At 44.4% G+C, this 15,794-nt stretch overlaps 1 protein-coding gene across 2 annotated transcripts in view; it reads left to right on the top strand.

Moving 5' to 3' along the window:
- The window catches only part of dhrsx (dehydrogenase/reductase (SDR family) X-linked), a 305,898-nt gene that overhangs the window by 264,041 nt on the left and 26,063 nt on the right, over positions 1–15,794 (top strand). For both annotated transcript variants that reach the window (XM_080197658.1, XM_080197657.1), the window contains exon 6: positions 11,636–11,843. In XM_080197658.1, coding sequence (XP_080053784.1) covers positions 11,636–11,843 — 208 coding nt within the window. The remainder of the gene's footprint in view (positions 1–11,635; positions 11,844–15,794) is intronic.

The following is a 15,794-nucleotide window of genomic DNA, read 5'->3' as shown; positions in this document are numbered from 1 at the left end:
ATCAGCCTAGTAAACCTCCTCTGCACTCCCTCCAGGGCCAAAATATCCTTGCGCAGGTGCGGCGCCCAAAACTGCACACAGTACTCCAGCTGCGGCCTCACCAATGCCCTATACAGCTGCAGCAAGACCTCCCTACTTTTATATTCAATCCCCCTCGCTATGAAGGCCAGCATCCCATTCGCCTTCCTGACCACCTGCTGCACCTGCAAGCTGGGTTTTTGCGACTCATGCACAAGGACCCCGAGGTCCCTCTGCACCGTCGCCTGCTGCAGTTTTTCGCCACGTAAGTAATAGTCCTTCCTACCATTCTTCCTACCAAAGTGGACCACCTCACACTTGCCAACATTAAATTCCATTTGCCATTTCCTGGCCCATTCGCCCAGCCTATCTAGATCCTTCTGCAGACTCTCCACACCCTCCGCACAATTTGCCTTTCCCCCAATCTTGGTGTCATCAGCAAATTTCGACACCCTGCACTCGGTTCCCTCCTCCAGATCATCTATATAAATGGTAAATAGCTGAGGCCCCAGCACCGACCCCTGGGGCACCCCACTAGTCACCTCCCTCTTGCTTAAAATGTTGAAATTTGCTCAGGAATACATCAAAAAGCTTCATTAATACAAAGATTGAATCATGAATATAGTAAATAGATGCTTTGTGTTTCAGGGAAGAATTACACTATCACCCTTCACAAGAAACAGGTAAATAAGAGAATATTTGAAATTTTGTGCACCACAAATGAATTTTCCCTTCACATCTTCTGTTCCAAAGAAAGTAAACCCAGCCTATCCAATCTTTCCTCATGGATAAAATCCTCCATTCCTAGCAACATCCTCGTACCTATTTTAGTGTGATCATATCCTTCCTGTTGCAATATTATCTCCCTATTCTTAAACTCCAGGTCTCAGTTAATAGAGGAAAGTATTTCTTATGTCTTCTCGGCCATCTTAACTTACCTGTCCTGCTACCTTCAGGGATTTATGGACGTACATTCTTAGGTCCCTCCATTCCTCTATAATTTTTCAATTGTTTTGTTCACCTGTGATCAGGGGTCACAGTCTGAGGATTCAGGGTAGACCATTTAGGATGGAGGTGAGGAGACAGTTCAAATCAACTCGAGAGGCTTGTACACCTCAAATAAATTCTCCCTTCACTGCTTCTGTTCCAAAGAAAATAAACCCAGTCTATCCAATCTTCCCTCGCAGCTACATTTCTCCGTTCCTGGCAACATCCTTTGATTTGATTCGGTTTGGTTTGATTAGATTTAATATTGTCACATGTATTAATATACAGTGAAAAGTATTGTTTCTTGCGCGCTATACAGGCAAAACATATTGTTCATAGGGAAGGAAACAAGAGAGTGCAGAATGTAGTGTTACTGTCATAGCTAGGGTGTAGAGAAAGTCAACTTAATGCAAGGTAAGTCCATTCAAATGTCTGACAGTAGCAGGGAAGAAGCTGTTCTTGAGCCAGTGGTACATGACCTCAGACTTTTGTATCTTTTTCCTGACGGAAGAAGGTAGAAGAAAGAATGTCCGGGGAGCGCAAGGTCCTTAATTTCCTTGTTATTCTAGGCTGATGCTTCTGTACAGGACTGAGAGATACCTGTACTAAACAAAGAACAAAGAAAATTACAGCACAGGAACAGGCTCTTTGATCCTCCAAGCCTGCATCAATCATTCCACCCATCTGAACTAAAACCCCCTACCCTTCCAGGGACCATACCCCTCTATTCCCATTGTATTCATATATTTGCCCAGACGCCCCTTAAAATTCGCTATCATATCTGCATCCACTACATCCCCTGACAGCGAGTTCCAGGCACCCACCAACCTCAGTGTAAAAAAATCTTGCCTCATACATCTCCTTTAAACCTTGCCCCTCACACATTAAAACTATGCCTCCCAATGTTCCGTCCTGGGAAAAAGCTTTTGATTATCCACTCTGTCCATTCCCCTCATAATCTAGTAGACTTCAATCAGGTCGCCCCTCTGCATCAACTTGCTTTAAACTGAGAGCCCATCCAGCTTTTCAGATGGATTGTAAAAGATCTCGGATCTGAGGCCCTGATCAATATTTAACATTCATTGGAACAGATTTTGATTTGATTTGATTTATTATTGTCACATGTATTAACATACAATGAAAGTATTGTTTCTTGCGCGCTATGCAGACAAGGCATACTGTTCATAGAGAATGAAATGAGAGCGTGCAGAATGTAGCGTTACAGTCACAGCTAGGGTGTAAAGAAAGTTCGACTTAATGCAAAGTAAGTCCATTCAAAAGTCTGACAGCAGCAGGGAAAAAGCTATTCTCGAGTCGTTGGTACGTGACCTCAGACTTTTGTGGCTTTTTCCCGACGGAAGAAGGTGAAAGAGAGAATGTCCGGGGTGCGTGGTGTCCTTAATTAGGCTGCTTTTCCATGGCAGCGGGAAGTGTAGACAGAGTCAATGGATGGGAGGCTGGCTGATCATGCTGGAAAATCTGAGTGAGCCTGAAAGCATGGCTGTCAGACCTGCTGAGCTTTTCCAGCATTTTTAGTTTTAGTTTCAGATTCCAGCATCCGCAGTAATTTGCTTTTATCATTCAAACAGATTATCTGGTTGTTTTATCATCGCTGTTTGTGGGAGCTTGCTGTGTGCTAATTGCCTGCTGCATTTCATATTACAACACTGACTATGCTTCAGTAATACTTAATTGACTGTAACTCATTTCACAGTGCCCTAAAGTCGAGAAAGGCACCATGATGCACAAGTATTTCCTTTAGAAAAGATTACAGTGTCTTTTGGTTGTAAATAGCTTGGATTTGGTTGAAGTATTTGGGAGTGTGAACTCAAAGGGTGGGATTCTCCCCAGAAAAAGTCTGAATGGCGAATTTGCATTAAAAACTGGAGTAAATCCTGGTGTTTTTTCTCAGCCGGTTTTTCAGAATGTATCTCCCACGCTCTGTGCAGTGCAGAGTGCCTTAGTGTGACTATCATTAAAAAGCTGTGGACGGAGGCTAATCCCACCGGAGAGGCTGGCAGCTTAGCTCTGATCAGGCCACCAAACCCGAGTGTAGAGTGGCAAAGGGACCACCCGCCCCCACAGATCTCTCTCCATACCCCAAACCCCCCCCGAAGCCCTGCCTCCCACCCCCACCCCCTGTCCGGCCCGACCCCTTTTGCAGTGCCTGATGCCCAGTGGGCAGAGTGCCAAGGTACCCCCTGGGCATTGGCACTTTGTCCCTTGGGCAGTGTCAGGGGACCAGGCTGTCACTGCCAAGCTGCCAGTACCCAGGGAGCACCTCCTTACCCCTCAACCTCCTGAGGGTCCTTGTGGCCCTCCCCCACTTCACCCCAGCAGGGTTGGGCTTGCCGGCTCCCCACTAGTTGTAAACCCTGCTGGAGTGAAATGTTCCTGGCGGTGCGAGGGGAGGAGGGGTGTGGGGGTCGGGGGCGTGTGGGGGAGATACACTTGTGGGTCAGTAGATTTCAGTCTAATTAGATGTAAATACTCATTATAATAACTTATTCAGCTCCCAGCCAACATTTGGGTGCAAAATCTCAGCAGGTCTGGCAGCATCTGTGGCGAGAGATCAGAGCCAACGTTTCAAGTCTGGTTACTCTTCATCAAAACCAAACTTTCCAGACTCGAAACGTTGGCTCTATTCTCCCTCCACAGATGCTGCCAGACCTGCTGACATTTTCCAGCATTTTCTGTTTTTGTTTCAGGTTCTGCAGTATTTGCAGTATTTTGCTTTTGTATTATTGATTCCAGTTTATGTGACCCAGATGTTCCACAGAAGTTGGCTGTCCCCAAGACCACAAGGAACCACAAAAGGTCATGAATGTAGCCCAATCTATCACGCAAACCAGCCTCCCATCCATTCACTCTGTCTACACTTCCTGCTTCCTGCTGCACTGGCAAAGCAGCCAGCGTAATTAAGGACCCTACGCACCCCCGGCATTCTCTCTTCCAAAGTTACAAACGTCTAAGTTCACATACCAACCGACTCAAGAACAGCTTCTTCCCTGCTGCCATCAGACTTTTGAATGGTCTTACCATGTATTAAGTTGATCTTTTCTATGCCCTAGCTAAGACTGTAATACTGCACTTTACACTCTCTCGTTTCCTTCTCTATGAACGGTATGTTTTGGCTGTATGGTGCGTAAAAAACAAAGCTTTTTGCTGTATGTTAATACATGTGACAGTAATAAATCAAATGAAATCAAAATCATTCTTACTGTAGATTATTATTTGTCCTGTTCCATTGTCAGTCTAAACCTAATGATACAATGATTTTTTTGATTTGATTTTTTACTGTCACATGTATTAGTGTATAGTGAAAAGTATTATTTCTTGCGTGCTATACAAACAATACGTCCCGCTCATAGAGTACATAGGGGAGAAGGAAAGGAGAGAGTGCAGAATGTAGAGTGACAATCATAGGTAGGGTGTAGAGAAAGATCAGCTTAATATCAAAGAATCCCTACAGTGCAGTAGGAGGCCTTTCAGCCCATTGAGTCTGCACTGACCACAATCCCACCCAGGCCCTATTCCTGTAAACCCTCATATTTACCCTGCTAATCCCCTGACACTAGGTTTAGTTTAGCGTGGCCAATTAATCTAACCTGCACGTCTTTGGACTGTGGGAGGAAACCAGAGCACCCAGACAAAACCGACGCTAACATGGGGAGAACATGCAGGCTCCGCACAGACAGCGACCCGACACTGGAATTGAACCCGGATCCCTGGCGCTGTGAGGCAGCAGTGCTAATCACTGTGCCACTGAGCTGTAGGTCCATTCAAAAGGCTGATGGCAGCAGGAAAGAAGTATGTTCTTGAACTAAACGTTTGCCTGCTGTCACTGTATATGAGACGTGAAAGAGTTAAGTGTTGCAGACGTGGGAAGGAAAGTGGTGATTTTGGCTCTATTAGCTTAAGTCCTTTTTGGACCTGTTGCAGACGGACTGATAGAGATTGAAGGTGACATTTGGTTAGCAGTGCCATTAGCATCATATCTTGTGACTCCCAGGAAAGTAGAAGGAGAACTAGATGGCCCATCTAGCAATTCCTGAGGCTGACATTTGTGGTGTAAGTCTTAAGAGATTTGGCGCTCTGTGTGTCCAGCGCAAGCTTTTTTTGTACTTCTCTCCCAGCAAGGCACCACAAAGGGATAGATCATGCACTATTTTAGCAAAGACTTGTCACAGTAAGGTTACTTACATGGCATTACTGTAGACAGTGATGCAGTTGACTTTGATGCCTAAACCAATGAAGTGTTGCCTTAACAAAGGCAACTTTTGAGTCTTTAAAATGTAGAGTAGATTATTCATACACTCGCATGTTTGTCTAAAATAGCTGCCTGATTCAAATGCTGTTGTCATCTGTCAAAAGTCTCCCAGCTTACTGTGTTTACCCCAGTCCAACTTCAGCATCTCCATGTCATCTGTCAAGGCGTAGTTGGTCTGATCTTGGGTCTTCTGATCATTGGTTAAAGGAATAGAACCAAACATCGGCATGAGTTGTTACAACGAAGAAAGCGAAAAGCTTCAGAGCTACGAGGAGAATTCCAGGGAGGATTAAAAGGGGATAAAAATCAGACATAAAGGAACAAGAAAATGGGACTGTTTGTAATAATATTTTAAGAGCTAAACGAGGAAATAAAAGTTACGTCAGTCTTATCAGATGAGAAAAAGACCATAAGACATTGTAGCAGAATTAGGCCATTCAACCCATTGAGTCTGCTCCGCCATATTTTTTCCCAAAGATGGGGGAGTCTAAAACTAGAGGGCAAAGGTTTAAAGTGAGAGTGGAGAGAAACAACATTTTGTCCAGAGGGGCAATTTTTTCACACAGAGGGTGATGAATGGCTGGAACAAGCTGCCAGAGGGAGTAGTAGAGGCAGGTACAATTTTGTCTTTTAAAAAGCTTTTAGACAGTTACATGGGTAAGATAGCTATAGAGGGATATGGGCCAAATGCAGGCAATTGGGACTAGCTTAGGGGTTTAAAAAAAGGGTAAGTTGGGCTGAAGGGCCTGTTTCCACGCTGTGAACATTTATGACTCTATCTCAAAGTTTAGTCCGCAAGGCTGTAAAATGCCCAACCAGAAGGTGAGGTGTTGTTCACTCGAACATTGCAAAAGGCAAAGAATGGACAAGAAAGCAGACCACATTAGAGAAAGTAGACCATCTCGGTGATGGACAGGATATGGGATTGGAAGACTAGCTCAGGGTCAGAGGGGACACCAAGGTTGCACACTCAGCTGACCAGTGGCCTGGGAGAGGATATCTGACAGGTGGAAAAATATGCTAATCCAGATGTGGATTTTGGACCCCAGCAGCCTGACAGCTCTGAGGAAGTGAGAAGATCAAGAGAGATGGTCGCATGGTAGAGTTGTCAGTGGAATATGACTTTGTGTTCTCAAAAAATGTTAAATAAGATTTTAAATTTGTGATATTGCAGACAGCTCATGCTTGGGGAATACCACCCGCTGTGAGAAGCCTCACAGAGCTTTTCTGCTCACAAGTACTGCAGCGTACGCGCCTGAGCTGTATTAATATGGCCGAGCAAGGGTTGTAAGATTGGAAAAGTCTCCAGGACAGCATCCAGCTTCCACCCGTCACTTCATAATTAGAGTAATTTAACATGTCTGCTAATGAACTACCGAGAAATAAGCTTCACTCTTGTCTGTTCCAACACAGGAGGGGCCCCACATAATACCCTGTCCTCATCCCTTTGGTATTGTTATTGTTGTGTACTTTAACAGCAGGGCAGGGGAAATGTCAAGCTGGTTACATGCAGCATTTGTAGATCTTACCCAGTACAAAACAGTAAATGAACAACTAATTTGGAATATTAGCTTGTAACAACTTCCAGGCATCAATCATTCTATGTTTAAGATGTCTAAACCCCATTGACTAAATTATTGCCTGTAATTCCCTCCCAGGGGTCTAGCCAAATCCAGAAATTAGCTTCCTCTAGCATCTCCAATTATCATTCCAGGCATAGTTAATTATTTTGTCATTAATTCTGAGTATAAGAGCTTACTTATAGAATGGCATAGGTCATTTCATTCACCAACAGCACTGATAATTCCATAATAATTCCTTTATGTTTGGAGTTCTGCAGTTATTTTAATATCAAGCATGGTATTATACATTGGACACGACAGGGAATGTACACTGGGCATGGCAGAGGGCGTACACTGGACATGGCAGGGCATGTACACGGGATACGACAGGGTGCATACACTGGATATAACAAGGTGTGTACACTAGACACAACAGCTTGTTATATTCAGCAAGATACTGCAGATACTGCAAATCTTAAACTATTACAGAAAATGCTGTAAATACGCAGATAGCATAGAGAAACAAAATAAGCACTTCAGGTCAATGATCTTTTGTCAGAACTGGAAAATGTTAGATATTTAACGTGTCTCCTCTGCTTTGGAGAAGTAAAGTGCAGACTGAGTGATTGTTTTGCTGGACACTGGCTCTTTGCCTCCTTCACAAGGGCAGTTAGGGATGGACACTGAATGTTGACAATGCTAGCAACACACACATCCCATGACCCTATGAAAAAAGGCGTCTGTTCAGTCCATAAATGAGACCCTGATCCTTCAACTGCTGCCACATTTAATTCTCTATCCCATTCCCATTCTGACTAGATTGAAAAACGGCAGCTCAGATTTTTTTTAATGAAGCTCTTTCTGGCCTATTGGACTCAACATTGAGCCCAGAAGTTTCAGACCATAACTGTTTCAGGCTGTAACTGTTTCAGCGTGTAAAGTGTAACTGTTTCAGAGTGTAAAGTGTAACTGTTTCAGAGTGTAACTGTTTCAGGTTGTAATTGTTTCAGACCGTAACTGTTTCAGACTAACTTTCAAACCATAACTGTTTCAGATTTGTAACTGTTTCAGATTGTGACTGTTTCAGACTGTAACTGTTTCAGACTAACTTTCAGACCGTAACTGTTTCAGACTGTAACTGTTTCAGACCGTAACTGTTTCAGATTGTAACTGATTCAGACCGTAACTGTTTCAGACCGTAACTGATTCAGACCGTGACTGATTCAGATTGTAACTATTTCAGGTTGTAACTGTTCCACCATTGTCATTTACACTTACTCTACACATCTGGGGAAGCAATGGCGCAGTGGTACTGTCACTGGGTTAGTAATCCAGAGAGCTAGGGTAATGCTCTGGGGACCCAAGTTCAAATCCCACCACAGCAGATGGTGAAATTTGGATTCACTAAAATTCTGGAATTGGAAGTCTAATGATGACAATGAAACCGTTGTCAATTGTCATTAAAAAAAACCCCATCTAGTTCACAAATGTCTGTTAGGGAAAGAGATCTGTTGTTCTTACCTGGTTTGGCCTATATGTGACTCCAGAGCCCCAGCAATGTGGTTGTCTCTTAAATGCCCTCAGGAATGGGCAATAAATACTGGCCCAGCCAGTGATGCCCACATTCCATGAACGAATGAGAGGCACAGATGGGGTGAATATTCAGAGGCTTTTTCACAGCGTGGAAGTGACAATTATTAGGGGGCACAGATTCAAGGTGAGGGGGGAAAGTTTAAGGGAGATGTGCAGGGTAAGTTTTTCATGCAGAGAGTGGTGGGTGCCTGGAATGCGCTGCCAGAAGGAGAGGTCGAAGCAGACACATTAGCAACATTTAAGAGGCATCTGGATGGGTGCATGAATAGGGCGGAAATAGAGGGATATGGTCCGAATAAAGGCAGAAGGTTTTTTTCAGTCAGAGCATCATGATCAGCACAGGTTTGGAGGGCTGAAGGGCCTGTTTCTGTGCTGTACTTTTCTTTGTTCTTTGTCCTTTGAATAAAAACAATCTTTTCCAGGTGCTTATCCTTTGTTCGTTTTGATGTTTAATTAATGGTGCTTTGCATCCCCTCACAGATCTCCCCATTTCTTTTTCCCAAATCACCTCTTCTTCCAACTGCCTCCCCCACCACCCCCCAACCACCCTCTCATCACTTTCTCTTTTCCCTCGCTGTGCACTTGTTTAAAAACTGTTAAAATCTCTTAACTTTTTTGAGTTCTGACGAAAGGCCATTGCCCTGAAACATTAACTCTGTCTCTCTCGCCATAGGTGGTGCCAGACCTGCTGAGTTTATCCAGTAGTTTCTGATTTTACTCAAGAGAAAGACTGGGGGGGTAGGTTAATGCAATCTCTGTAGCATTTGAAATAAGGACGGAACTCACCCTGTTCGAAATGCATACCACCTTTATAACATGCAGCCAGATAATGCAAGGGAGACTGCACCACTTCTGATGTAAATCAGTTGAGTCGCCATACCTTTAGTTTCCAAGGATTGAATGCAGAATGACCGAAACACACAAAGATGTTCACAGCATATTAGGTTTACCCACAGAATCTGCAGGTGGCAGATCCCAGTGTGCAATGAAAATAAGATCTCTTCCTGCAGAGTTCTCAGACTTATATCTGCAAGACAGCAAGCACAGTATATATCCTGTGTTTGTTCTTTTATTGGCCCAGAACACAGGCAACAGAGAATGGACCATTCTGCATCTCAAGCCTAGTTTGGCATTTAGTTAACACAGAGCTAATCTGTATTTTAGTTCCATCTGCCTACTTGAATCTGTAATTCTTAACACCCTTGCTGAACAAAACCCTGTCAATTAGAGTCATAGAGGTTTACAGCATGGAAACAGGCCCTTCGGCCCAACTCGTCCATGCCGCCCCTTTTTTTTTTAATTCCTCAGCTAATCCCAATTGCCCGCATTTGGCCCATATCCCTCTATACCCATCATACCCATGTAACTATCTAAATGCTTTTTAAAAGATAAAATTGTACCCGCTCTACTACTACCTCTGGCAACTTGTTCCAGACACTCACCACCCTCTGTGTGAAAAAATTGTCCCTCTGGATACTTTTGTATCTCTCCCCTCTCACCTTAAACCTATGCCCTCTAGTTTTAAATTCCCCTATCTTTGGGAAAAGATATTGTCTATGTCCCTCATTATTTTGTAGACTCTATAAGGAAACCCCCCAGCCTCTCCTTATAACTCAATCCATCAAGTCCCGGTAGCATCCAGTAAATCTTTTCTGTACTCTTTCTAGTTTAATAATATCCTTTCTATAACAGGGTGACCAGAACTGCACACAATATTCCAAGTGTGGCCTTACCAGTGTCTTGTACAACTTCAACTTCAACTTGTCCCAACTCCTGCATTCAGTGTTCTGACCAATGAAGCCAAGCATGCTGAATGCCTCCTTCCACCACTCTGTCCACCTGTGACTCCACTTTCATAGAATCATAGAATCCCCACAGTGCAAAAAGCGGCCATTCAGCCTATTGACCCTGCACCACCAATAATCCCACCCAGACCCCATCCCTATATCCCTACGTATTTGCCCTGCTAATCCCCCTGACACTAAGGGGCAATTTAGCATGGTCAATCAACCTAACCCGCACATCTTTGGGGTGTAGGAGGAAATTGGAGCACCTGAAGGAAACCCATGCAGACATGGGGAGAATGTGTGAACTCCACTCAGACAGTGACCTGAGGCTTGATTTGAACCCAGGTCCCTGGCGTTGTGAGGCAGCAGTGCTAAGCACTGTGCCACGGTGCTGCCCAATTGCAGTTTGAAATGCTCTATTGACCGCCTACCCTCAGCCTCAATATTTTTATGTGGGAGGAAGTTCCAAATTCCCACAACCCTCTGTGTGAAGAAGTGTTTCCAGAGCAGCCTAGCTCTGATTTTAAGATTATGTCCCAAAAGCCCTCAAGCTTGCATAACGACAGTACTTGAAAAAAATGCAGATTCAGTCGCATGTTCCTTCCGTGATGTGAGGCAGTGGAAGCCTTGTAATTAACTTTAGCTTCCCTCCTTCCCAACCGTGGAACGAAGGGGGAGAATTTAATCGAGTATCCCGCACATGCTGCCAGTATCTCCCTGGTCTGTAAATGACCAAGCGTGGGTGCAGAATGAGAACAGTGTTAGGGATTGTTACAATGTTCAACTTGGTGGACTATCTTGCTGATAAATACAGTCCAGACTAATACACATTGGTCGTCTTGAGGTACTTTTTTTTTAATTCACTCGTGGGACATGGGCGTCACTGGCTGGCCAGCATTTATTGCCCATCCCTAGTTGTCCTTGCAGGGCAGTTGAGAGTCAACCACATTGCTGTGCTCTAGAGTCACATGTAGGCCAGACCAGGCAAGGACGGCAGATTTCCTCCCTTAAAGGACATTAATGAACCAAGTGGGTTTTTCCGACAATCGACAACGGCTTCATAGACATCAGTAGATTCTCAATTCCAGATTTTTTTAATTACATTTAAACTCCTCCATCTGCCATGGTGGGATTCGAACCCGGTCCCCAGAACATTCGCTGAGTGTAGGTTGGCTGAGCCACTAGAATGTACTGTCTGCAATTAGGACCCATATTCCTCAAGGGAAGCACAGAAAAGAATTGCATTTAAAAAATGGAAAAGAATTGTATTTAAAAAACAGAGGCAAGGACGTGATGTGAGTGCAACAAGAAAACAATATTGTGAATTGCTGCCAAGTGTTGTTCAGTACATGGATTGCATTAACTAATAAATTGTTATAGCACTGGCCCATACAATTTTGTTGCTTCTCTCCATGCAGACTTCATTATTCACCCCACGGAGCTTATGCACAGAGCAAACTTGCCCTCGTCCTTTTCTCATACCAACTGCAGCAGCGTCTGGCAACTGACGGGAGCCACGTGACATCAAATGTAGTAGACCCAGGGGTTGTCAACACAGATCTCTACAAACACACCAGCTGGCTCTTCAAACTGTGCAAGTGGTTAACATCCTGGTTGCTCTTCAAGGTAATCGAGCCTTTTCAAGCATTGTCTTTCAGGAATTGTGTTCTCAGTCACTTTTTTTCTCAAAGCCAGCACGGTGGCACAGTGGTTAGCACTGCTGCCTCACAGTCTATTCAGCCTCTCCTTATAACTCAATCCATCAAGTCCCGGTAGCATCCCAGTAAATCTTTTCTGTACTCTTTCTAGTTTAATAATATCCTTTCTATAATAGGGTGACCAGAACTGCACACAGTATTCCAAGTGTGGGGACCCGGGCTTGATTCCCAGCTAGGGTCACTGTCTGTGTGGAGTCTACATGTTCTCCTTGTGTCTGCCTGGGTTTCCTCCGGGTGCTCTGGTTTTCTCCCACAGTCCGAAAAAAATGCTGGTTGCATGCATTGGCCATGCTAAATTCTCCTTTACTGTACCCGAACAGATGCCGGAGTGTGGCAATTTCGGAAATTTCACAATAATTTCATTGCAGTGTTAATGTAAGCCTACTTGTGACTCTAATAAAGTAAAGTTTATTTATTAGTCACGGGTAGGCTTACATCCACACTGCAATGAAGTTACTGTGAAAATCCCCGAGTCACCACACTCCGGTACCTGTTCGGGCACACTGAGGGAGAATTTAACGTGGCCAGTCTACCTAACCAGCATATTTTTGGACTGTGGGAGGAAACTGACCCACACAGACACAGGGAGATCATGCAAATTCCACACAGTGACCCAAGGCGGGAATCGAATCCGGGTCTCTGGAGCTGTGAGGCAGCAGTGCTAACCATTGCACCACCTGCCGCCCCAAAAAAAATGCAATCCAGGCTATTTTGGTCATGATGGCAGAGGGTTCAATTGCCAGGAAATAGTTCAAACGTGAAAAAAATAGACATAGAAACATAGAAGGTCGGAGCAGGAGGAGGCCATTCGGCCCTTCGCGCCTGCTCCACCATTCATTACGATCATGGCTGATCAGCCAACTCAATAGCCTAATCCTACTTTCTGCCCATAATCCTTGATCTCATCGCCCCAAGTGCTATATCCAGCTGCCTCTTGAATACACCCAATGTTTTAGCATCAACAACTTCCTGCGGTAATGAATTTCACAGGCTCACCACTCTTTGGGTGAAGAAATGTCTCCTCACCTCCATCCTAAATGGGCTACCCTGAATCCTCAGACTGTGACCCCTGGTTCTGGACTCCCTCACCACTGGGAATATCCTCCCTGCATCTACCCTGTCTAGTCCTGTTAGAATTTTATAAGAAGGGAAGACAGGCACATTACCGAACAGGTAATGGATTTGTGTAGAAAGTTATCCGAGAGCACCATTGAGCCAGACGATATAAATGAACAATTGGGTAGCAGTTTTGGAGAGAGACAGAATCGTATTAAATTTTGGACAGGGAAATAAGATAGGACTAAAAGACTCTCCTTCCTCCTAAAAATGTTTCTACTCTTACACCACGCATGTGCAAGATGATGCAAGTGATAGGAAATAGCACACTTTTTACTGCAGGTGTGTAGTGTGAGCAGCAGGCACTGCCAGATAGGTCATTATATAATTAAGGGAATAAAACTCTCTCTGCACTCCAAAGATTTGCAGATTCGGGAGATTGATCATGCTGAATTACCCCTTAGTGTTCAAAGATGTGTAAGTTAAGCGGAATAGCCATGGTAAATGCCCAAATTTACGGGGTTAGGGCAGAGTGGGTGGACCTGGGTGTGACCATCTTATGGAGAGTTGGCGCAGACTTGATGGGCTGAAAGGCCTCCTTCTGCACTGTAAGGATTCTGTGGTTCTACGCACTGAACTATAGGAAGTATTTCAGTCCAAACCATTGTACCACTGAACCATCAGCAGACATTTAATAACTAGGTTAAGAAGTTGTACCTGTCTGGAAAGCTCGTACAGGCTGGCGCTCTTTTCGGTCAGAAAGTGAAAATTTGGAGAGCGACTGGATAGAATTCTTTGAGATTTCGAAGAGTAAGAGTTCAGTATGTAGGTGTAGACAAGATTTTTCCACTTGTTGGGTTTAGCCAGAGTTAGGGAGCATAAATATAAGGTACAAAGAATAAAGAAAATTACAGCACAGGAACAGGCCCTTCGGCCCTCCAAGCCTGCACCGACCATGCTGCCCAACTTAACTAAAACCCCCTACCCTTCCGGGGACCATATCCCTCTATCCCCATCTTATTAATTTACTTGTCAAGATGCCCCTTAAAAGTCACTACCATATCTGCTTGAATTCCAAGCACCCACTACTCTCTGTGTAAAAAATCTACTCGTACATCTCCTTTAGAAATCATATCATAGAAATCCTACAGTACAGAAAGAGGCCATTTGGCCCATCGAGTCTGCACCAACCACAATCCCACCCAGGCCCAACCCCCATATCCCTGTATATTTTACCCACTATTCCCGCATCTCAGGGGCAATTTTAACATGGCCAATCAACCTAGCCGGCACATTTTTGGACTGTCGGAGGAAACCAGAGCACCCGGAGGAAACTCACGCAGACACGAGGTGAATGTGCAAACTCCACACAGCCAGTGACCTGAGCCGGAAATCGAACCCAGGTCCCTGGAGCTGTGAAGCAGCAGTGCTAAATCTTGCCCCTCGCACCTTAAACCTATGCCCCCTAATAATTGACTCTCACCCTGGCTATCCACTCTGTCCTTGCCTCTCATAATGTAGACTTCTATCAGGTCACCCCTCAACCTCCTTTGCTCCATGAGAACAAACCAAGTTTCTCCAACCTCTCCTCATAGCTGATGCCTCCAGACCAGACAACATCCTGGTAAATCTTTTCTGTATCCCCTCCAAAGCCTCCACATCCTTCTGGTAGTGTGGCGACCAGAATTGAACACTACATTCTAAGTGCAGCCTAACTAAGGTTCTATAAAACTGCAACATGACTTGCCAATTTTTAAACTCAATATCCCGATCAATGAAGGCAAGCATGCCGTATGCCTTCTTGACTACCTTCTCCAACTGCATTGTCACTTTAAGTGACTTGTGTGCCTGTACACCCAGATCCCTTTGCCTATCAGTATTCTTAAGGGTTCTGCCATTTACTGTATATTTCCGATCTGTATTAGACTTTCCAGAATGCATTACCTCACATTTGTCTGGATTAAACTCCATCTGCCATCTCTCCGCCCAAATCTCCAACTGATCTATATCCTGCTGTTTCCTCTGATGGTCCTCATTGCTATCCGCAAATCCACCAACCTTTGTGTTGTCTACAAACTTACTAATCAATTCAGTTACATTTTCCTCCAAATCATTTATATATATATATTACAAACAGCAATGGTCCCAGCACTGATCCCTGAGGAACACGACTTGTCACAGCCCTCCATTCAGAAACGCACCCTTCCACTGCTACCCTCTATCTTCTTTGACTGAGCCAATTTTGTATCCACCTTGCCAGCTCACCTCTGATCCCATGCGACTTCATCTTCTGCACCAGTCTGCCATGAGGGACTGAAGTCCATGTAGACAACATCCATTGCCCTACCCTTATCAATCGTCTTCATCACTTCATCAAAAAACTCTATCAAGTTCACGAGACATGATCTCCCCTTCACAAAACATGTTGCCTCTCACTAGTACCACACAAATCCAATTATTCATTCAGGAGAAAGTTTTTTATGTGGACAGTGCTTGGCATGATGTGGAGATGCCGATGTTGGACTGGGGTGGGCACAATTAGAAGGCTCACAACACCAGGTTAAAGTTCAACAAGTTTATTTGAAATCACAGGCTTTTAGAGCACTGCTCCTTCATCAGGTGAGTCGTTGATGAAGGAGTCATGCTCTGAAAGCTCGTAATTCCAAATAAACCTGCTGGACTTTAGCTTGGTGTTGTGAGACTTCCTACAGTATTTGGCATGCGGAACTCACTACCATAAGGGGATGATGGGACAGTCAGCACAGGTGCTTTTAAGGGAGGCTAGATAAACACATAAAGATGA

Source organism: Carcharhinus amblyrhynchos, chromosome 10 (genome assembly GCF_965287045.1).
Source record: "Carcharhinus amblyrhynchos chromosome 10, sCarAmb.v2.hapA, whole genome shotgun sequence".
In the NCBI taxonomy this organism is placed as follows: Eukaryota; Metazoa; Chordata; class Chondrichthyes; order Carcharhiniformes; family Carcharhinidae; genus Carcharhinus; species Carcharhinus amblyrhynchos.
This window is presented reverse-complemented; position numbering and strand designations above follow the sequence as displayed.